At 41.9% G+C, this 25,436-nt stretch overlaps 1 protein-coding gene across 1 annotated transcript; it reads right to left on the bottom strand.

Annotated features, from left to right (window-relative positions):
- Nucleotides 1-752: 752 nt before the first annotated feature.
- On the bottom strand, nt 753-24,112 carry plekhf2 (pleckstrin homology domain containing, family F (with FYVE domain) member 2). The gene is made up of 2 exons (XM_034148131.1): nt 23,953-24,112; nt 753-4,907 (listed from the first exon to the last, which is right to left on the bottom strand). The coding sequence occupies exon 2, from the start codon at nt 4,899-4,901 to the stop codon at nt 4,167-4,169; it is 735 nt and encodes a 244-aa protein (XP_034004022.1). The 5' UTR covers nt 4,902-4,907; nt 23,953-24,112; the 3' UTR covers nt 753-4,166.
- Between the last annotated feature and the right edge of the window lie 1,324 nt (nt 24,113-25,436).

The following is a 25,436-nucleotide window of genomic DNA, read 5'->3' as shown; positions in this document are numbered from 1 at the left end:
AGATAACAGGAGGATCTTTTGTTCAGCTGTCACATGGTTTTGATTTCCCAACAAATCTGCAGCTTTGAAGTCACACCTGAAACTCAAATAAAAATAAAGGTCCACGTAAAAACTTTCCCTCTTAAAGACGACAGACAAATCCAATCAATGGACTTCAATTAAACAATTTTAACATGACAGACGGTTTGATGGAAACGTACCTAAAATGTTTAATGGGCTTATTTTAAAAATGTTAATGTGATCACATGACTCCTGGTGTTACTGCAGATCTGCTGTAAGCTAACGTAGCTAACCTAGTCAGTTCAGATATACTGACAAACACTAACAGTTATAAGACGACTAACTCTGAGACAGAGACAGTTGTTCAGCTTCTTGCAGCGTTTGGTTTCTGCAGCTTGTAGTAAACGCTGCGCATGTCTCCTCAAGCTGCTGAATGTTCTCTAAATGCTGCATGTGTTAAGTTGCTGACGCCTGACGCTGTTTCTTCATGTGGAACATTTGGGTTTCTACATCTGCATCCTTTCTGAAGCTGCAGCACGTTTGCACCGGTCGGCAGCCGTAAAAAGGTTGATTAACAAATAAAATAATCACATATTTGATGCCAAACTGTCAGGAAATGCTTTTTTTCGTGCTTTTAAATAGAAATGTCCTGCTTTTCTGTTTTATATCATAACAGTGAATATCTTTGGGGGTTTCTGACTGACGAAACAAGTCATTCAAGATCATTTGTGATGAATTAGTGTCCGTTGAAATACACAGGATAAATTGTTTTATTTCAAACAGTGGTAACAATCGTGGGATTTTAATTCTGTACTTTTTAAAGTGTGAAATGCATCGTAAAAAACAACTCTTTAAAAAAAGTATTTCCGTTTGTTTCTCCCGCACAAGCATACCTGTACAAATCAGATCACCTGTGATTTCTACAGAAGAAATCTACCTGGGAAATCAGGTTTTACAGTAACCAGGATCTCGTGACATTTCAAAGACAAATAACCCGGAGAAAAGTGTGAAAGCTGCAGAGACGAGACGGACAGGAGCAGGAAGCAGGAGTTAATCTGTACAAACGGTACAAACGCACCATAGAAAAACAGCTCTGCAGTGTGACGGTTTATTCATTAAAAACTCATCCTGGATCAAAGTCGATGTTACCGTGTTTAGTGCACAGAAAGCACAGCTGGTTAGTGGATCATCAAATGACTGCAGCAACACAGACATTACATCTCTAGAAGTCTAACGACAAAGAGAATCCCTTTCTGCTCCCGAGGCGTTTGCATACGGAGACATTTCTGTGCTTGTTTCGATGTAAACAAACCTCTGTTGTGTCTCCAGGGAAGAGGCTCCGAAACATGTCCTGCAGTCTGGGAGATAATGTGGGGGTCATGGATTAACCTGCAAACTATTCGGTTACTTGGGATTTAAAGAAATACAACAGGATCCTGTTCGACCCAATTCGACTGAACTCCTGGACGCTGTTTAGAAACTAGAAACTGAGACAGAGAGCAATGTATATTGCTGGAGAGAACATAGATTAATATCACAAATATTAATCTGATTTATTATTAACTTTAAATTCAAGTTTACTTTTGACTGCTGAATTAATCTTTTTAAAAAGGTTTGTAAATTAATCTTGTACAATAAAGTAAAAAAAGACTGATTTTGTACAGAATTTGAGAGCCTGATCTCAGAACTGAGGTCACATGACACAGGTCACATGATCAGTGCTGCAGGAGCAGGGGACGGCCATGTGTCGAGTCATGACCATATGACGCAACAGCAGATCATGTGATCAGGAAACACAAGCAGGGCGAACACTTCCTGATTATCGAAGTGATTCAAAACAGAACGGCGGCGTATCAGGGTCAATGTAGGTCCAACAACATATTAAAATAATTATAACAAAGCAGAGGAAAATATGAAAGTAGAAATATTTGATATTAGAGAATTAAATGGTAAATTAATGTGATAAAAAAACTCAAATTTATAAAAAAAAAGTAATATTTCCCTCAAAAATAATTCATTATTTTTCACTTTTTGTAAAAATAAATATGTAAATAAGTAAAGAGCACCTCAAGATTAACGTCTTCATTTTACACGTTATAAAATAGCGTTTTGTCTGAGATTAAAAAGGTCAATTTACACACAAAAAGCGACTTAATCCGTCATTGAAGCAGTGAATTTAAGAGGAAAATACTGCATATATTTTGAGTCAGAAACTAGATTTTCTTCTTGAATTTTGAGATTTTCTGAGATTAAAAAAAAATTGAAACTTGAATTTCCTCAAAAGGTTATCAGGTATTTTGAGAAATTACATTAATACATTAAATGAGGGAGGGGTTTAACTCGTAACAAATCTGATATTTAATATTGAAATTGTAAACAAAACGGTGGAAGGGCGGGGTTATTCAAAGGAATCATCTCAACAAACATTGTTTGTTTCTAGGATAAAAAGCTTTGATATTTTCAGACATTTTAATTTTAGATTGAGGAGAAAAAAACTCACAAATTGAAGCTAACAAACGAGAATAAAGTTGATTAGACCTACAGTGACTTTAATACGCCGTCGTCGCTCCGCACTGTGAAACATCAAATTAAATACACATCAACGTTTAATAACTCCAACTTATTTACCTTCCACTGATCAGGGTTGTATTGCATTTCTTTTAAAGGAAGATTTGTGTGCTTTAATAAATGTAAAATAAATCATAATGAGGCTACAGTTTCAGTACCGACCGCTACAGCTGCAGTTATATCCGTGCACAGCCTGCCAACAAACATTGATCCTTTTCAAAGACTCTTCTGGTCCTTAAGACACAAAGCAGGAAACACGCTCAGGTTGTGAACAAAAACAAATCGACATTACAGGTTGTTAAATGTACATAAAATGCCTAAAGAACCTCCAGATTACAGGTCGTTAGATGCCTCAAAATCAAAGCCTGGATTTAAATCATATTTTAATTTGGGAGTCTGTGATCGATGGATGTTTCAAGAGTCTTTGTCCGGCAGAAAACAAAACTTTCGAGGAAAAATCAAAATGTAACTCTTCCCGTTGTCGGCTGGTGTGTGTGACCTGCTCTGTGTGTGCTGCAAACACACACACACACACACACACACACATTGATAACTCCGTGATGCGTTTCAGAGTCAGGGTGTCATCGAGTCTCTGGTCTTTGAGCAGCGTTGCTTCATTCGACTGATTTCCTCCATTCCCTGCAAGGCACTACGTGAGGGCGAAGGCAGAGATCCTTTTCAAAGACCGCTGAGAGGAAACTCACTAAAGTGTTAGACGAGATGATTTGTCAGAAGCAACTACATTTAGGTCGACTAGAAAAAGCTTTGGGATTAGAGTAGGATTTAGTTTGTGACTGATAAAAATAGGGTTCACAAAATAGCAGAAAAACACATTTATATTAGAAAAAACAGCCCGAGAGAAAAGGACAGAGAACAAAACCATGTAGCTTTTCCCTGCAGGAGGTAATGGACGTACAATTAAAACAAGATGGATTAACATGAGAGGAAGAGGAGGGATGCTTCATCAGCACTATGGTGACCAATCAAGTGAGCCGAAAAGTCAGACTTTTGTCATTGTTTAATCACAAGCTCTTTTAGCGTGATATCTACAATGTGTAATTGATTAAAAAAAAAGGAGCCCCAGAAAAACACCAAGCCTCTCTCAGGAGCAGAGGAGCTAAAGGTCAGGAAGCCCCAACAGGAAGGAGTTTAGGAAAGGAATAATCCCTGCTCTAAATGGAAGACAATATTTCTCAGGAACGACATTTAGGTCGACTAGAAAAAGCTTGTTTAGCGTGATATCTACATTTTTGTTAATAAAAAACTTAGAAAACAGCCCTGTTTGGTGAAGAGAGGGGCGAACAGACTTTTCTCCCCGCAGAGATATCATCTGTGTTCATGGACGTACGGTTAAAAAGAGAGTGGGAAGAAATAAGCCCCGCCCCCCTGGATGAAGTTAATGCAAAAGGCCTCCACTGTTTTCTGTAGTGACTAATTAAGAGTCATAAGTGGAAGAGAAGAAAAGTCAGACTTTCCCCCGAATAATTCCACATTTCATTAAATCACTGTTCAGTATTCATCCTTGCTGGAATCAGAGGGGAAAAGCAATAAAATATTTTGGTTTGAATGGACGATCCTCAGACGGACGTTTTATTTCCTCAGTCGCTGCTGTCGTCGTCGTCATCGTCGTCCGACATGTTGTTGAACTTTGACCCCAGCCGGCTGATGGAGTCCGCTCTCGGCGCCAGGCCTCCCGCCGTCAGCTGCCCGAAGCAGAACTCACACACTCGCACGGGTTTGGAGGACTGGCTGGGCAGCAGGTACTTCTTATCGGAGCACGGGCCGCAAACCACGTAGCCGCATTTCCTGCAGTGATGGCGGCGACTCACGGGCGTGAATTTAACCTTCTGGCAGCGCATGCACACCGTGGCCTCCGAGTCGGGAATCCAGACGGCCGCGTGCTCGCCCGTCGGCGCCTTCCCACTCTTCTGCAGCAGATCCACCACGCACTTCCCGATGTGGTTCATCCACTCGGACTTCTCGGTGGCGGTGGCGGCGTAAACGGCGAAGGACTTGGTGGGCGTTTTGATGATCCAGCCGTTCCGCAGGTCTCCCTCGTCGGGCACCGTGTCGATGGTGACGCTCTCCAACGGGATGATGTGCTGCTTGTTGTACTTCTTCTTCTGGATCACGATGTTGCCGTACACCAGGATGTCGTTGAAGAGGAAGAACTGACGCGCCTTGGGTTTCTTGCGGCAGAGTTTGGTGAGCACGCCCTCGCCGATCAGCACGCGGCCCGGGATGACGAGCGGCTGGCCGGCCGTGCCGAAGCAGCCCTCGACCACCCCGATGCGTTTAGAGTTCGCCTCGCTGTTCGCTAGCCGGTCCACCATCTTCCCCTGCAGGGACACACAGAGCAAGGGTGGAGGGAACATATATGTTAGATTTTGTCAAAATGAGGCAAAGAAGGGCGGGCAATTTAAAATACAGGGATGATGATTTCTGCAGGGGACCCTGAATCTCCCTGGACCAAAGGGATTTGGGATTATTGCAGTAAATAATCTCTGTGTCAAACAAACGTTTATGCTACTTACAGGTTGGGCTATAAAGGAACTACAGCACGGTCACATGACTTCACGTCACCACCGCTAAGCTAAAGGTGGCTAATGTTGGGCTATAAAGGAACTACAGGAGGGTCACATGCCTTCACGTCACCACCGCTAAGCTAAAGGTGGCTAATGTTGGGCTATAAAGGAACTACAGCACGGTCACATGACTTCACGTCACCACCGCTAAGCTAAAGGTGGCTAATGTTGGGCTATAAATGAACTACAGCACGGTCACATGACTTCACGTCACCACCGCTAAGCTAAAGGTGGCTAATGTTGGGCTATAAAGGAACTACAGCACGGTCACATGACCTCACGTCACCACCGCTAAGCTAAAGGAGGCTAATGTTGGGCTATAAAGGAACTACAGCACGGTCACATGACTTCACGTCACCACCGCTAAGCTAAAGGTGGCTAATGTTGGGCTATAAAGGAACTACAGGAGGGTCACATGACCTCACGTCACCACCGCTAAGCTAAAGGAGGCTAATGTTGGGCTATAAAGGAACTACAGCAGGGTCACATGACCTCACGTCACCACCGCTAAGCTAAAGGAGGCTAATGTTGGGCTATAAAGGAACTACAGCAGGGTCAGCCGGCTGTCCACACAAAAGGAAGAATTAAATTGAACAGAAACACCAGGAGCATTTTTCTTATCTCTGCTGTGACCCTGAATGCAGCACAGCTCATTGGCAGCTTCTCTTACAGCTGGAAGGCAGGGGTCAAAGGTCACGGTGGAGGGAGGAAATGTCCTGCCACACACACAAGAGTAATGTTCATTCTCAGTGCTTTATATAACTCAGAACCAGTGGGGAAAGAGAAGTACTCTTAAAACCAAAGTGTAGAAATACTCGTAAAAGTCCTGTATTCAAAATGTTACTCAAGTAAACTGTATACCCCGGTTATCTAGGCCCTTTTTGTTTTATGTATACATGTCACACTGTAGGACTGCGGGAAACGATATTTAGAGATTTCTGGATGTACAACACATGTAGAATTTTTGACAATAAAGCTGACTTTGACTTTGACTTTGTACACAAGTATGATCAGCCAAATATATTTAAGTACCAACTCTGTGTAGGAGAGAAACTCTGGAGGGAACACAGGGACGTTAGCCTTTGCAGACCATTTACATGCACTAAAACCTACAGAACACTACAGGAGAGGGAAAAAGCTAAATAGGGCCTCTTTAAGTTCACCATGTGACATTAAGACCATAAAATAACAAAGCATGAACAGATGATGTGATCAAACGACTTGCATGTCCAATTTAAAATATAAAAAGCGTCTTACTTTAAAACTTGTGTTGCCTTCTGGCTTTTTGCCATAATGCATTTCAATGGGATGGATATTAAAGTCAACATGGACGGTCCACCAGTGATGACGGACTCTATTCAGTGAGGGAGAGTTTGAGTTGCACATCGTGTGTTTCCCTCTCTGCAGACTGTCAGGCTTTACTGAAGCAGAAGGAATGAGGTTTTTCCAGAGGGACGGAGGTCACGAGGAGACCGGTTCACGTTGCTAAGAATAGACGTTACGGGTTTTCCAATTGCACAGTTTCTCTTTCCAACGGCTGTTTAGTAATGACTCTAAAGACTGTACACATACTTTAACTCTTACAGATCACTCAATGAAATACTAGAAAGTTATTTTACACAATTGTAAAATAAGAAAGCCCACATTAAGCTGACTTAATGTCCGACTGATCATTTAAAACTTAAAGATATTTAATTTTACAATTGTGTAAAATACATAATCCTCACATTTAAGAAGCTGGAATGAAAGGTTGTTTTGCAATGTTGCTTAATGAAGAAATTACAAAACCAAGTGGATACCGTTAGTCTGTGCACTGATTTAAGATCTGAAACACACTCTCATGCATCAGAGTTTCTGCCACAAAGAGCTACCCTGACTCCATTAGCATTTCATAAGGACGTGCGGCACAGTACATCAGAGGGAAGGGCAGAACATGAGAGGCTGTAGTTCTGGTGCTGCTCAGCAGGAGTTTGAATGCCAGTGCCGTGAACTTGGGTTACAGAAACAGCAGAGAGCGCTATGACTTATTCATAAGGAGCGCTGCTCTCTCGCTCAGTTTACAAGGACCCGTCATTAGCTGCTGCGTCCGAACCAGATTAAACATTCAGACCTAAAGAACAAGAAAGTTATGTGACGTCTCAGGGGTTGTTAGTTCACCGCTGTGCGTTTGTCAGACTTTAAAAGGATTATTTAACGGACTAAAAGAGGCAGCGGGAGAGCAGTAATAATCATTTTCTTGAGAGGCAAAATGACCGCCTTGATTACCCCCGTCAGAAAGAGCTGTTTCACAGCAAGGGGGTTAAAATATATAAATAAACGCTTATTTTCCCAGATGGCCATACTGTATAAATCAGGCCATTTGTATTAGTCATCCAGCCACTGATGGATGCAGCTCTGTCAAACCATCGCTGCCGAGGTGTTAATGTTCCCAAAAGATCTCACAATCCTGCTGGTACCAAACCAGAGGAACACTATTGCATTCAAACAGGAGGCATAAGGGAATTACACTCAGAGTAAACCAGGTGAATAACAACAAGTGACAGTTCAATCAGGAAAGGTGGTTTTGTGTTCACAGAGAAAAGCTGTCTTTGAGATATTACAAAAATATGTGAGTGGTTTGTGAACCAGCTGCTGAAAGGAAAGAGGACGTTGGGCTTTTCTCTCTTGCAGGACTCTGAGAAGAAAGGGAAGCGACGATGAGTCAGAAGCCAAAGGGAGAGAGTGACGATGACAAGAAAGAGAAAGAGCGTTTCAAATAACAAGGACATCCATTTATCCTGCGGGGTGACGCGAGGGCAGAGGAACCGTCGTGAAATGTTTCTGTGTTGCTGCAAGTAGAAAGCGTTCTGCACAGGATTCAAGGCACGACTCTAAAGTGGAGGACATTACAATGATATGTTCCAGACTCTCTAACAAAACTATACTTTAAAGAGTCCTCTCCTGCTGATGTTCAGGTGTATATCAGTATGTAGTGTCTCTACTTTAAAGAGTCCTCTCCTGCTGATGTTCAGGTGTATATCAGTATGTAGTGTCTCTACTTTAAAGAGTCCTCTCCTGCTGATGTTCAGGTGTATATCAGTATGTAGTGTCTCTACTTTAAAGAGTCCTCTCCTGCTGATGTTCAGGTGTATATCAGTATGTAGTGTCTCTACTTTAAAGAGTCCTCTCCTGCTGATGTTCAGGTGTATATCAGTATGTAGTGTCTCTACTTTAAAGAGTCCTCTCCTGCTGATGTTCAGGTGAATATCAGTATTTAGTGTCTCTACTTTAAAGAGTCCTCTCCTGCTGATGTTCAGGTGTATATCACTATGTAGTGTCTCTACTTTAAAGAGTCCTCTCCTGTTGATGTTCAGGTGTATATCAGTATGTAGTGTCTCTACTTTAAAGAGTCCTCTCCTGATGATGTTCAGGTGTATATCAGTATGTAGTGTCTCTACTTTAAAGAGTCCTCTCCTGTTGATGTTCAGGTGTATATCAGTATGTAGTGTCTCTACTTTAAAGAGTCCTCTCCTGCTGATGTTCAGGTGTATATCAGTATGTAGTGTCTCTACTTTAAAGAGTCCTCTCCTGCTGATGTTCAGGTGTATATCAGTATGTAGTGTCTCTACTTTAAAGAGTCCTCTCCTGCTGATGTTCAGGTGTATATCAGTATGTAGTGTCTCTACTTTAAAGAGTCCTCTCCTGCTGATGGGGGGTGAGAGAAAAACTCCCTCTAAATCCTGCAGCCCTAGCTGATAACATTGAATCTTCTAGGAGGCAGTAACTGCACACGACACAATTATTTTTCAATTTAAACTTCCATACAGACTCTCCTGTGGTTTGCAGGAAAAGTGAAAAACAGTTGTGTCAGCTCATCACGTCCATCACATAAACACGATCAGGATCTCTCGGAGGGGAAACTAAAGGCTTTCAAACAGATCACAGTGATCTGGGTAATAACAGACCAGACCTCGCGTTAAATGACAGGCCGTGCTCTCTCTTATTCTGAAATGTCAGGGTTGAGTGTTTCAAATTACGATAACTGACAGGTGCAAACACGCCTAAAACTCTTCCAGCTTCAAAAACTATGAAAATATAAAAACACAAATGTTCCACATGAAGAAACATCTCCAGCAACACATTTAGCATTTAGAGAACATTCAGCAACTTGAGGAGACATGCTAAAAGCTGCAGAAACCAAACGCTGAAGAAGCTCAAAACACAACGGAGACCAGGGGACACTAAAGAGTGACGCACACAGCCGGGAGACCAGGGGACACTAAAGAGTGACGCACACAGCCGGGAGACCAGGGGACACTAAAGAGTGACGCACACAGCCGGGAGACCAGGGGACACTAAAGAGTGACGCACACAGCCGGGAGACCAGGGGACACTAAAGAGTGACGCACACAGCCGGGAGACCAGGGGACACTAAAGAGTGACGCACACAGCCGGGAGACCAGGGGACACTAAAAAAGTGACGCACACAGCTGGAGACCAGGGGACACTAAAGAGTGACGCACACAGCTGGGAGACCAGGGGACACTAAAGAGTGACGCACACAGCCGGGAGACCAGGGGACACTAAAGAGTGACGCACACAGCTGGGAGACCAGGGGACACTAAAGAGTGACGCACACAGCTGGGAGACCAGGGGACACTAAAGAGTGACGCACACAGCTGGAGACCAGGGGACACTAAAGAGTGACGCAAACAGCTGGGAGACCAGGGGACACTAAAGAGTGATGCACACAACTGGGAGACCAGGGGACACTAAAGAGTGACGCACACAGCTGGGAGACCAGGGGACACTAAAGAGTGACACACACAACTGGGAGACCAGGGGACACTAAAAAGTGACGCACACAGCTGAGAGATCTGTTAGAAATGGGTCCAGTAATGGATGAGAGCACTGCAGCAGCTGCAATGTAATCCTCCTGTTGAAGTTCCCATCTGAAGGTTTGCTCGTCCACTAAAAGTTAAAGATATTCCATATGTTTCTGTGTCTGTGTCTCAACGTCGCCGTCAGAAATGATTGTGTGCAGACTGGCATCACTGAACAAAACCAAAATATTCAGGACTAACGCAAGACAAGTCACAACAAAGACGTTGAAAGTAGGTAAAACCTTTCAAACGTGAATCCCAGCTGTCATAGTTCAGCCCGTGGTGCCAAAATAAAAGCTCCCTCTCTGTCACTTTATCATTCTGTAAATGTTTAGTTTTGAGCATTACGACTGTGTTTTGAGTTTGTGGAAAAGAAGATATGGTTATGTGATAAGCCTGAGATCCTTTGGTCCTGAGCTGGTCTCTGTCTCAGCAGGAAGGATTTCATCCGTCACTTGAACAAGTTCAGGCATTACGGGGTTACTGATCAGTGAAGTGCAAGTTCAAACGTAATTGTTGAATATTTGCTTTCAATTATTTGCCCTAGACTTCTGCTTTCAGACGAGGTTATTTATGAAGTTATTACCGGAACTGATAATAATCCAACGCAGAGGCAATAATGTAATATAATACATTATTTAATATATATTTGATTGTTTGTTTTTAAATCGCCCAATGGGCTGGCCCCTCAGTACATCTCCGACCTCCTACAGGTGGACACCCCCTCGAGGGCTTTGAGGTCGGCTGATCAGCTGCTGCTAGTAGTCCCTAAAACCAAGAAAAAGACCAGGGGAGACCGAGCCTTCTCAGTGGTAGCCCCCAGGGTCTGGAACGACCTGCCCCCCCCCCCATGTCAAATTGTCGCCCACCCTTCAAACTTTTAAGTCCCGTCTGAAGACCCACCTCTTTGCCCTCGCTTTCGAGTCAGTCTGAGCTGTGTTTTATATGCTTTTATTGTCTGTCCATAGCCTTTGTGTGCCTTTTAACTATTATTGTAATATTATTATAATGTTATGTTTGCTGTGAAGCACTTTGGTAAACCCTCTGTTTTTAATATGTGCTATATAAATAAAGTGGATTGGATTTTATATATCTGTATTTATATAGAGAAGCCACGAGTGTGCAAAGCTGTCATCGAGGCAAAAGGGGACTCATTTGAAGAATCTAAAATATAAATCATATTCTGGATTTTTTAACACTTTTGTTTACAAGATGATTTCATACGTGTTCTTTCATAGTTTTGATGTCTTCAGTATTCATCTACAAAGTAAAGAAATATGAAAATAAATAAAAACCTTCAAATGAGAAAGTCTGTCCAAACTTTTGACTGGTACTGTATGTTTATAAAGTTACAACCGGCCCTTTGAGAGTAAGCATAATGCTGATGTGGCCCGCCATGAAATTGAGTTTGACCCCCCTGATATAAAACTACTTCGTAAAGATGTAAATAAAGAATTGATTCACACCCTAACCTTAAACCTAGGGACTTGAGTTTCACCGTCACGTGACCGAGGCTAAAAACACTCAGACTTACTGAATTTGGCAAGATTTTTTTAGGGTTGCACAATAATCCATTGAGTTGTTAAGACTTGAGCTCAGGGTTTAGTCTGCTCCGGAGAACAGGAGCGCTGTTTCCCGTAAAATGTTAAAGTGATGCCAGAAAACATTATTTCTGTTCCTCAAAGACGGTATAATTACTACAGAAATATGAGAATCAACTAGAGCGTCAGACCACACACACACACACACACACACACACACACACACACACACACACACACACACACACACACACACACACACACACACACACACACACACACACACACACACACACACACACACACACACACACACACACACACACACACAACACACCACACACACACACACACACACACACACACACACACACACACACACACACACACACACACACACACACACAACACACACACACACACACACCACACACACCATCACACACACACACACACACACACACACACACACACACACACACACACACACACACACACAACACCACACACACACACACACACACAACACACACACACACACACACACACACACACACACACACACACACACACACACACACACACCACACACACACACACACACACACACCACACACACACACACACACACACACACACACACGATTGTTTGTTATGTGGATTTGTAGTATTTGTGTTACTGTATGTTCAATAAAGGTGTATTTTTGCTAAATCTTGAGACATTGCCACTGTATGTACTGGCAGGGCCAATTTTTGGCATAGGGCGCCAGATCTGGGGGGGGGGAAAAACATTTTTGACCGTTGGCGCTCATCCTAATTTTCGGCCTTGATGTAACAACATTCATAATTAAGTAAAGGTAACACCCTTTTCACCCCGGTTACACTTTTCATTTGCCCTGTACGATGGGCGCTGTAAGTGATGAAAGTGGGGGATGTTGGCTTATCAGGCGCCCGCAGCTCACAGCCAAAGTGCGAGCGTGGGAGCGAGAGAGCGAGCGAGGGAGAGAGAGAGGGCGCACCGGTACCGGCGCTGTTGTTATTAGCATCTGGTGCTAACTGCGCTAACGGATATAAGAAGTAGATGTTTCTACATCCAGGGTGGAGGAGAGCTCTCCTGTCAGACTGAGAGGCTCAGGGAGGTAAAGGACTCTCTGAGGGTTTAGATAGTTCACTTTAGTCTAAGTTATCTCAGTGGGTCTCAAACAAATATGTGTTTACAAATTATGTAAACACATATTTCCAAGGCACTTCGCACGCGCACACACAAAAAAATTCACGCGCTCCGTGCTCACATTATGCTGGGCCCACGTGCCTTAGCACCGCTGCTATGACTCCATCCTAGGGGAAACACTGCACACTGACAGTCTGAACACACACTGACAGCCTGAACACACACTGACAGTCTGAACACACACTGACAGCCTGAACACACACTGACAGCCACTGACAGCCTGAACACACACTGACAGCCTGAACACACACTGACAGTCTGAACACACACTGACAGCCTGAACACACACTGACAGCCTGAACACACACTGACAGCCTGAACACACACTGACAGCCTGAACACACACTGACAGCCTGAACACACACTGACAGCCTGAACACACACTGACAGCCTGAACACACACTGACAGTCTGCAGCTCGTGTGTGTTGTTGTGTTGAAGTGAGAAAACGGGCCTGACAGGATGGAGTTTCTGAGGAATCTTCTCCTCCATCTGTTTCCCTCGTTCCTCTGATCTCACGCAGCAGACCTCTGAGCCTCTCCAGAGCCAGGTCTCCACTTCCAGCCCTCTGCTACCTGCAGAGGGCTGGAAGTGGAGACCTGGCTTTTAGACCCACATTTTCCATCCCATCATGCATCTGCAGGCACCATGAAAACAAATACTCTTGTAATTACTTAAATCCTCAAGCCTGCCCACTCCTGTTCAACTCGAGCAGCAGAGGAAACATCTCCAGGCTAGAAAGACTGTTTTTTGAAAAGGCAGCGATGTTGAGTTTTGCAATAAAAGCCCAAAAGACACTTTAACCCCTCAGATAACAAGAGGTGCTTAACCTCGATGTGAAAAGGCAAAGCAGCTCCAGGCACAATGCTCACGTGAGAATATAAAAAAGGTTTTGGATTCATTATTTCCATGATCTATTGTTGTGTTAATGTGGTCCATTACCAGGGTTGCAAAGGGGCGGAACATTTCCACAAAGTTTCCATGGGAAGTTAAGCTGGGGAAATATTCGATGCTAAACTCATTTTTTTTAAGTAGAACGGAACAAGTTTTAATTATTTTATCGAACAATTATTTGTTTCATTGAAGAACGAAAACAGGAATGTTGAGTTAAATATTACTCATCCCCCCCAACCCCACTCATTAAAAAATGATCAAAAATGCACCCCCCATCCAAACATCCCCACAAAGTCCCATTCAAAATGTTAAATGAAAAGATGTGGCTTCATTTGTCTCGTGCTTTGGGCTCAAAAGTGTGATCCAGTCTTCTCGAAATCATGTGTGCATGTGATGGAGGGATGCAGTGCCTGTAGGGGGTGTGGTCTCAATAGCCATGCAGTACGCAGTGTGCTATGGCATGGATGTTCAAGTGTACTTGAATGGCATCTGTTTGTTTTAGTCCATATTATGCTCAAATATACTTTCCCCCAACTATATTTAAGTTCCCTACGAAGAGCCAACCTTACATTTAGAAAATTCCCAGTTTATTCCCATGGAAAGTTTCCATCTTTGAAAATTCCCGGAATTTTGCAACCCTATCCATTACTGAGCCAATTCCTGCATTTGTGAAAAAAAAGGGACTCGAGTAAAAGTACAAAAGTATTGCCGTCAAAATGTTATTAAAGTACAAAAAGTACTTATTCTGCACAATGGCTCATTTCAGTAACAGGAAGTACACGAAGTATAGTATTAATAGTATAAGTATGCAGAAAAGCAATATTTTATCATCCTGTTTTTATCACTTAGTTTGTTCATGTGGAGCCAATTCGTAAAATATTTCATTAATGAGTAGTAATGCATCACATCGTATAAGCATATCAGCTGTTTTCATATAGAACATGTAAAGACATGGAGGTGTAAAAGGTGGATATTGGCTATGAAATGTACTAGAAGTATAACGGACGGGGTTTTGTCTAAACCGGGTAACAGGAGCTCAGAGTTTCCCTGAAGTAGTAAAGTACAATTTTGTCAAAATAATACTCAAGTATTGTACTTTGTTACTTTACACCACTGGTCCATGTTTCCTTTTTAGATCATTAAAAGATAAGTAAGTAAAGATGCATTTATATAGAAAGTGAAAAAGCACCTTCAAGCATTTTAACCTCAAGACATTCTGAATAAAAGCACCTGTGTCACGTCTTGATTCAGACATGACTTCTACTCTTAAAGGTCACCTATTATACTGTTTCTCATCAATATATCACAGGTCTCAGATATATCCAGAGCCTGTCTCTGATTGGCTGAAACACCAAACAGATCATTGCAGCATTACCCATAATCCCCTCTGTTTCAGCCCTGTTTCCAAAGTGCTGATTCTCTGTCTGTGACTTTAGATGAAAATAAGGAGCCCCTCCCCACGCCCCTCTGAGAGAGATTTGGTTACAAAGAACTCAATGGTGCTCTAGGAGGAGATTCAGGTGATAAGGTGGGGGGGGGGGGGTTACCTTGGTTGCTGATTGGCTAATGGTTACATAAGACAACACATCGTTATGACATCATAAAGTGTCCAAAATCTGATCAGCTCATTTTCAGACAGGTTTTTATAGAAATGGATCAGGAGAAAAAGTGAGAATCTTGATGATGAAGAAGAGGGGACACATGTTGATGTAGAAGAGACATGAAGAAGAGGGGACACATGTTGATGTATAAGAGACATGAAGAAGAGGGGACACATGGTGATGTAGAAGAGACATGAAGAAGAGGGGACACATGTTGATGTAGAAGAGACATGAAGAAGAGGGGACACATGTTGATGTATAAGAGACATGAAGAAGAGGGGACACATGTTGATGAAGAAGAGACATGAAGAAGAGGGGACACATGTTGATGTATAAGAGACATGAAGAAGAGGGGACACATGTTGATGTAGAAGAGACATGAAGAAGAGGGGACACATGTTGATGTATAAGAGACATGAAGAAGAGGGGACACATGTTGATGAAGAAGAGACATGAAGAAGAGGGGACACATGTTGATGTAGAAGAGACATGAAGAAGAGGGGACACATGTTGATGTATAAGAGACATGAAGAAGAGGGGACACATGTTGATGAAGAAGAGACATGAAGAAGTGGATTTACATAATAGGTGACCTTTAAATAACAAAGATGCTTGCACTAAGAGCATGTATTTCAGAGCATTAGCGTTGCTCTGAAATGCAAATATAATGATATAGGAGCGAACACACAAACTGAGGTGTTCTAGCTTTCAGGAGTCTCTGTAAATCCCAATTAAACGGGATCTATATTTCAAAATTCAGCACATTTTTATTAAGATAAAGGAAAAATAGATCCTACAGAACATGTATCACTTGTTTATAGTCCTTTAACTGTTGCTCTGACAACAAAGAGACCTCCCTTTGGGCTTAATTCATGCTTTCTGATTATTTCATAAACCAAACGGTTAACCGGGGTTCGGGTTAATATTTTGAATATCAGCCCGTTCAGTTTCTCCTGTGATTATTTGAGCCACTAAAACCTCCTGAGTTTATTGTTTTTTTATTAAATCTTAATTCTAATGTGTACTTTCTCCTCCATGAAGGAAGTAACAGAGACAGGTGTCCTTCTTCTTCGCAGCAGCAGGCGAGCTAACGGCAAGAATATTGCAAAATCAACCAACCAGCTGTAAGCAGAGCGTCCAACAAATGAAGCTCAGCGCAAGTTCAACCAGGAAGACCTTCTTTACTCATTCATTTACTATGTCCATGTCACTACTCTCTCTCCTCTCAATAAGGGATCGGGGGCCTCACTCCCCAGCTTAACCAATCACTTCGCTCTCACAAGCCTATCACAGCGCTCCGCTAAACCTTTTAAATCTGCTCTCCCCCCTCTGACAGCTGTCATTTCAGGTGACTTGACGAAACCCTCCTCCCCCCCTCTTCACCTCCTGTCCCTCTGAGTCCAGGGTCAAGCTAAGCCCCTCCCCTTCAGACCGACCCCAACCATCCATTCACCACCACCACCAGGGTCAAGCTAAGCCCCTCCCCTTCAGACCGACCCCAACTATCCATTCACCACCACCAGGGTCAAGCTAAGCCCCTCCCCTTCAGACCGACCCCAACTATCCATTCACCACCACCAGGGTCAAGCTAAGCCCCTCCCCTTCAGACCGACCCCAACTATCCATTCACCACCACCAGGGTCAAGCTAAGCCACTCCCCTTCAGACCGACCCCAACTATCCATTCACCACCACCAGGGTCAAGCTAAGCCACTCCCCTTCAGACCGACCCCAACTATCCATTCACCACCACCAGGGTCAAGCTAAGCCCCTCCCCTTCAGACCGAACCCAACTATCCATTCACCACCACCAGGGTCAAGCTAAGCCACTCCCCTTCAGACCGACCCCAACTATCCATTCACCACCACCAGGGTCAAGCTAAGCCCCTCCCCTTCAGACCGAACCCAACTATCCATTCACCACCACCAGGGTCAAGCTAAGCCACTCCCCTTCAGACCGACCCCAACTATCCATTCACCACCACCAGTGTCTAGACCCCGGGGGGTTTCATCGGATCGTTCTCCCCTCCCGCACAACGGGGCCTAATCGCCAAAACTCCATTACATTCATTCGTGTATTCCTGGCAATAAATATGTGTTCTTATCAACACCGCCTCTCCTGATTGAACACTTCATATCCTTCCAAAAGTCACGTCCATGCAGTGAAAGAACTCTTTAATCTACTTCTATAGAAAGAAGCCCAGTCTCAGAATGACACTTTTTGTTGTTGTTGTTGTGATTGACATATGAACTACTTTCTTTGGGCATCAGAGCAGGAAGTACAAATACAATTGTTTGTTCTAATTTGTTGGTATTTATATCAAATCATTTTAATTATCAAGCTGAACTTATAACACGTAGAGAATATTGGTTTTAAATAGAGCTTACAAAAAACTCATACCACGGTATTTATTTATTCTTTAATGATTGTATTTAAATGTCTACGTTGTTCCTATCGTAGGCAGTCCCTCGAACACATTCTGAGGCTCGACTTTAGACATTTCACCAGCGCTGCTCGTTGAAGTATTTCCATTAATTCGTCGTCCTGTTGAAGAGGTGGATTAAATACTTGTGTTACTTCCTTAGACCAGATGGTGCATTTGTGTAAGATCATTAATCTCTATATTGGCTGAACCATCATACGTCGTTATCTCACTTCCTGTCTCTTTGATTTATTTCTTACTTCCTGTTTTTAAGTTATTACTAAATTATATTGTGAAGGCTTTGAACTGCAGACACAGACCTGACTTTCATTACTAATTGAAGACAATAAACATCCTAAATATGTTTATCTTTCTTAGATGGGCCCTCTGCTCTTCGGGGTGTTCCCTCTATTGTGTTCTATAGGTTTTAGTGCATGTAAATGGTCAAATCCCTGTGTTTCCCCCCGCCTGAAAACGCCTCCATTGGACTCCTTTGTTTACTTCCGGAACATAGTGACATCACTAAGTGACATGTGTACACATTGTACCTGATAGGCTAAGAGGTGGGACATTTCTAAGTGGTTGACCAATCACAACAGAGCCGTCGAGCTAACCAATCAGAGCAGCTCTGGTTTCAGACAGAGGGTGAAAAGAGGTGCAAGGCAGTATGAGAAAAAACAGCCAAAAATACATTAAAAAAAAAACCCATTGACTTCCAGACCAGGGGACAGGAAGGGATTAAAATGCTGCATAATTTCCAGGTTTTAGGAATCATTGCTGCACCCCTCTGTACCATCACTACAAAAACACTATGATATAAATCTGAAGTGATACGGTCCACTCCTAGCTGAAGCGTTACAGACAGGTTAGTTTCCTCGTCCTCTGAGCTCACCTTCATGCAACACAGAGACAAACTACAGCTCTGCAGAGTTCACATGACAGAAAAGGAGAAGTGAAACTGAGAATTACCAGGAAACAAGTCGTTAAAGAAGTGTTGAGTAATAGTGAGTGTGGCCAGATATGAAAATGAGAAGTGTAGGTGTTGAAAATATACAGCCACTTTACACTATACTGTCCTTTCTAGATCTGTCACTTTACCGCCCTTACAGTGTACTAAATACATTTGAATGGTTTTAACATCAAGATTATAGTCAATTAATTAAACTGCATGATGATGATACGTTAACAGCTGCATGACTTGTCCTGTGTGAAGGACTCAGATGCACTAAAGAACTTGTTAGATTTCCTAACATTTCCCCACCTGCAGCTCAGGTTCATCCAATCAAACGCTCTCTCCTGGGACATGTCTCCATGCTTTAAAGTTCAAAAGCTCTTTATTCTTCTCATACTACCTGTGCTGCAGCACCTCTTTTCACCCTCTGTCTGAAGCCAGAGCCCAGTCTGCTCTGATTGGTTAGCTGGCCGGCTCTGTTGTAATTGGTCAACAGCTTAGAGATGTCCCGCCCCTTAGCCTATCACGCACAATGTGTTGGAGCGCTAGCCAATAGGATTGCGAGTGTTACACCACTCAGCCTGAGCACACACACACACTTTGTTCTGGAGGTAAACAAAGGAGAGCACAGGGGGGAGTGTGTGGGAGAGAAACTCCCTCTGGAGGGATTGTGGCCTCTTTAAATAGCCTCCTTTTTCAATAATGTTTACAATCAATAATGAACAGATAAGCAGAAATTCTCCTGGCACTAGGGCTGCACGATATATCGTGTCGTGACGATAATCGCGATATGCGCATGCGCGATATTCACATTGCGTGGTTTAAATAAAAAGAAATGTGGGACGCATTAACTCAAACACGTCATGTTACAATTATTTTGCTGCTTGCTACAAAAGGAAAACTCATATCAGGGGTTCTTGAGTGAGTGACAGCAAACCACAATCAAATCTCCAAAGCAAACGGACCCGGTGATCAAAGGTAGAAACACTGAATAAAGTAGTTTCATGTGTTTCTCCAGGGCAGTTCGGCGCTGCTAACCGAGCTAGCTCAGCTTGTTGCTCTGATAACTTAAGATCCAGACGTCCGTGACTAAAATCCTTCATCCGGTTAAATATAGTTAAAAAAATACCAATTGTATATCATTAAAGTTCAAGAAAGGATGGTTTGCGGAAAAAAAACTGTATTTTCTTCAATTCCTGTATGTTTTCATATCGCAATATATATATCGCAGGGGGAAAGAAAATCGCAATGTCAGTTTTTTCCAATATCGTGCAGCCCTACCTGGGACCCTTTTTTTATTTATTTAAAAGCGCTATTGGGCGTCAGGTCGAGCGCTCCCTGTTCTGCTCGTCTCCCTGTGATCCTCCTTCTGCTTCTAATCTGCATCCATTTATACACAGAGACATATTGGATTATGTGCCGGATTACACGGCAGCACACATCCTGTGCTCACAGAGAGGAGGCGATCACCTGGCAGCTTGTCAGCGGCCTCGCCCTCTGAGCGCTGGCTCGACTCGTTTTACAATGCTAAAAACACAAAGAGGAGGAAGGAGTGAAGCGGCTCTGCAGGAGGAAACTCGCTGAGTCATCACACACTTTGAGATTATCTGGTGAAAAGTGAGATTTAATCTGGAAATGGAGTTTATTTTCCCAACTGCTCAAGGAAGTATACTCTGAACAGTCATGTTCACACTAGGGTTGCTCAATTAATTCTAATATTTTAATTGCAATTACGATTTTGGCTTGCAACGATTATGAAAACAACATAATCGAAATAAAATGATTATTTATTTTGTATTATTAAATATTTAAAAAGATATATATATTCTTTTTTGTATTGGTTTTTCAGTTGAATTATACTTAAAGTTCAGGGTAATCAACTGTTAAAAACATACTACACTTTTTTTTCTCAATAAATTGATGTTTTCAAAGGAAAGAGAACACACACACAACACACACACACACACACACACACACACACACACACACACACACACACACACACACACACACACACACACACACACACACACACACACACACACACACACACACACACACACACACACACACACACACACACACACACACACACACACACACCCACACACACACACACACACACCACACACACACACACACACACACACACACACACACACACACACACACACACACACACACACACACACACACACACACACACACACACACACACACACACACACACACACACACACACACACACACACACACACACACACACACACACACACACACACACACACACACACACACACACACACACACACACACACACACACACACACCTCTGTTTGATACTCAGATTTCTGGAGTAATTATACAGTTTTTGAGGAACAGAGATATTGTTTCCTGACAAACCCTGATTATAATACGATGTTTACTATTATTGCATCATGTAACATTTTACTGTAATGTTACATTTTTCATACATAGACTTTTTTTAATACATTTTCTCCCCAACGTCTGTCTGAGTATCATCCAGAGAAGGTGCAGAGTAGTTTTAATACAATATTATTTTCTTATAAAACAAGTATCAAGTACTGTTTTTGCAACATTAAGATACTTCTCTTTATTAGCCTATCACGTACAATGTGTCGGAGCGCTAGCCAATAGGAGTGTGAGTGTTACATAGTGATGTCACTATGATCCGGAAGTAAACAAAGGAGGCATTTCAGGCATGTGGAGAATACTTCTGATACAAATATTATAGGTTGAGTAAAATGTTACGTGCCATTTCATTTGATGCAGTTAGCGCTGGAACAGTCTGTAGATTTAATGTTCAGTCCGTCACAAAAGATGATCAAAGTATTTGAACGTTTTATTTATGATTTCAGTTGTTGATCGAGCAAACGCAAGCCAATCATTCGCAGGTAAGAGCTCCTTAATGTGAGGATCTGCTGCTCTTCTGTGTTTAATATCTTTGTAGACTGGGTTTGACTGAAGGTCGGACAATATTTAAGGTGTTTGAAGACGTTATGGGGATTTCCATGAGCATTTTTCTAAAAACACAAACAAATTGGACTTTACAACGGTAGCCAAGGTCAGGGTCTTTTTTTGTTAATTAGATTAAATAAGTAATCAATTATTTGGTGAAGTAAATCATTAAGTTAACATACAATGAAAAGCATGATTACCTGCAGCCTTTAAAGAGAGATGTTGAATAATGACTGATAAATCATAATCCACTCAAAGCGCTTTACAAGCTACTAACAACACATATATATGTTGTTAGTAGCTAGTTAGAGGTTTCTCCCATGTTCCCCTTTAAACTGTGGGTTTTTCTCTGGAAGTTTTTCCTTGTACGATGTGAGGGTCTAAGGACAGAGGGTCTAAGGACAGAGGGTCTAAGGACAGAGGGTCTAACGACAGAGGGTCTAAGGACAGAGGGTCTAAGGACAGAGGGTCTAACGACAGAGGGTGTCGTTTTTCTCATACTGATATTCTGAACAAACTGTGCTGTTGTATTTGCTGTAAAGTGTCTTTACTGTAGGGTATTTTATTATATGTACAGCACTTTGGCTCGACCAAAAATCGTTTAAAAATGTGCTATATAAATAAAACTTGATTTGATTTATTAAAAGAAGTTAAAATGTGGAAAACAAGATAAATAAAAAAGTCATATTGACCAACAGTGAAGTGTTAATCAATATAAATAATAAACTATGGAGGTTTAGCACAACATGAAGCCAGACTGAAAAGTGTTTTAGCTTTAAATAAATCAATATCTTCAGCTCAAAAGTGACGACAGTTTCAGAGCAAACTCGATCTACAAACAAATTCCAAAAGATTAGAAATTCCTTTCTTAAACGTAGAAGCAAGTTGTGGATGTAAATGGATAAAAAGATTAACAGAGACTTCGGCCTGGCTCTTAAAACAGCAGAAATACCAGTCATGAGAGGAGGTGATATAAACCAGTTCACTGGGAATATAAAACCAGTTCACTGGGAATATAAAACCAGTTCACTGGGAATATAAAACCAGTTCACTGGGAATATAAAACCAGTTAACTCAGGATATAAACGGATTTAACTGAGGATGTAAAACCAGACTCAAGAAAAGTCAAACTTCTCTTTTTGTGGTGGAAAGAAGTTTCCCAGCGAAGCAGGATCACACATTACAGTGTACCTGTACACTGAGGTACAAGTACACACTTTAATACAACTTTGAAAACTAGTTTCTATAAGTCATGCATCAAGCTGTTGATAAATGGTGCGTTTACAGTCCTGCCATGAATAAATAAACCACAATGACTTGATGCCACTGAGCAAACACAAAGGGGGCGGAGCAATACAAGTGTCTTCTTTTATGTTCAGACTTTACTATCAATAAAGTCATATAAAGTTTCCTTAAGGCTTTGTATAGTAATCACTGAAGGTGGAAGAAGTACTCAGATATTGTACTAGAGTAAAAGTACTCCGATGTTGTACTAGGGTAAAAGTAAAAGTACTTAGATCTTGTACTTGAGTAAAAGTAGAAGTACTCAGATCTTGTACTTGAGTGAAAGTAGAAGTACTCAGATCTTGTACTTGAGTAAAAGTAGAAGTACCAGAGTGTAGGAATACTCTGTCACAGTAAAAGTCCTGCATTCAAAATGTTCCTCAAATAAAAGTATAAAAGTATTATCATCAAAATATAGTTAAAGTAGCGACAGTGAAAGTAGTCGTTGTGCAGATTGGTCCATTTCAGAATAATATATATGATATGTTTTATAATGATTGATCATGAAAGTGTTCTCAAAGCTGGTAAAGGTGCAGCTAGTTTGAATGACTTTGTATACTGCAGGGTAGCTTGTGGATTTACTCCAGGTGGAACTAAAGTCTGATTTAACACTTGGTTATATTTCACATCATTCATCCACATCTGTGAAGTAATTAAAGGTATTCCTACACTTTGGTACTTCTACTTTTACACAAGTACAAGATCTGCGTACTTGTACTTTTACACAAGTACAGGATCTGAGTACTTTTTTCTGATTGGCAGCTTTGCCGAACTAGCTCAGAAGTTAGCACCTGAAGCTAATCTGTTGCTACTTGTGTTGTTTTGCCGAAGATAACTCCACTTTGCTCGCTTGTTTTTGACACAAACACACCCATCCGTGCTCCATCTGAATGTTAACGTTTATATTTGACAGCGAAAAGTCAAAGAAGAGGAGCTTTTCACTGGTGCTAACCGTTAGCATGTTAGCACACATGGGGAAAAGTAGCACAGCTTTTTTTTCTAACGCCAACTTTTAATTCAGAAACACTACATACCCGAAGGCTCCTCTCGGTTACTTTGACAGTGACTTGTAGCTTAGTTGTATTCCAGATAACGTCAGTAAAGCAGAGTCTCCTTCCCCCCCCTCAGAGACCGCTGAGTCCGCAGACATCGACCGCAACTAGAAACTCCCACCGCCGCTACGCCGAAAACACAACAACAATATGGCAGCGGAGTCCCGCGATGCGTTCAGGGGACACTGAAAAGTCAGGACAAATGACAATAATAAAAATAAAAATAATAATAATAATGCATTTGGTTTATACAGTGGTGTAGATAGATAGATAGATAGATAGATAGATAGATAGATAGACAGACAGACAGACAGACAGACAGACAGACAGACAGACAGACAGACAGACAGACAGACGTGTGTTCAGACGTTATAATACAATACTTAAAATACTTATTATAATTAAAAAGTGGAAAAGAGAATGAACAATTAGAAGTAATATAACTGCGTACATTTACTCAAGTACTGAAAAACTGGAGGTACTTGTACTATACTTCAGTTTGATCAGCAGGCAGGATTACACATTTACTTCCACAAGGACACCTGACATGTTAAAGGTCCCATGACATGGCCATTTCTACTGATCATAATTCCATTGTTGAGGTATACTAGAATTGATTTACATTGTTCAATGTTCCAAACTCACATTGGTTTCTCATACAGCATCTCTGTATAGTATGTGTATTCACTCTCTTTCCTAAACGGCTTGTTGGAGCTCCTGCCTCTGTCTGAAACCAGAGCCCTGTCTGCTCTGATTGGTTAGCTGGCCGGCTCTGTTGTGATTGTTCAACCACTTAGAGATGTCCTGCCCCTTAGCCTATCACGTACAATGTGTTATAGATAGAAACGCGAGTGTTACATAGTGATGTCACCATGCTCAGGGTCTGGTCTCTAGGTGAACTTGTGTTTCTAAATGTCAGCACTGTGGTCTTCTGTCAGTGAGAGTTATTATAAAAATGATTTTTAGTCTGCAGGCTCATATGTTCTGGTTCTTCTCCTCATATCAGAGCATCTTCACCACAAGACTCCACAGAGTTATATCAGAGCATCTTCACCACAAGACTCTACAGAGTTATTAAAAATGTCCTCATGTCAGATTTGACTGTCATATGTCATCCTGCAGTCACTAACAGAGGATGCTGTAAAACCATCACAGTGTCAATGTGGATGATCCCAAATATAACTCTTTGTGTATATTGCTGCTGGAGCTAAACCTGAAGAAGTAAGACATGGTTGAACAGGAAGTGGAGAAAGGGGCGGGGCTACATTGGGTGAATACTGTATTTAACTAGAAGCCAGTGGAGGTGTGTAAAGTAACTTGGTACGATTACTCAAGTACTGAACTTAAGTAGAATTTGAGGTACTTGTACTTTACTTGAGTATTTCTATTTTATTCTACTTTGTACTTCCACTTCACTACAATTCAGAGGTAAATTGTGTACTTTTACTCCACTACTTTTTAATAAG

This window comes from Trematomus bernacchii, unplaced genomic scaffold (genome assembly GCF_902827165.1).
Source record: "Trematomus bernacchii unplaced genomic scaffold, fTreBer1.1, whole genome shotgun sequence".
NCBI lineage: Eukaryota > Metazoa > Chordata > Actinopteri > Perciformes > Nototheniidae > Trematomus > Trematomus bernacchii.
This window is presented reverse-complemented; position numbering and strand designations above follow the sequence as displayed.

Bases quoted from the DNA above. Each gene is read 5' to 3' on its own strand.
- plekhf2 (XM_034148131.1), bottom strand. From the start codon at position 4,901: ATGGTGGACCGGCTAGCGAACAGCGAGGCGAACTCTAAACGCATCGGG.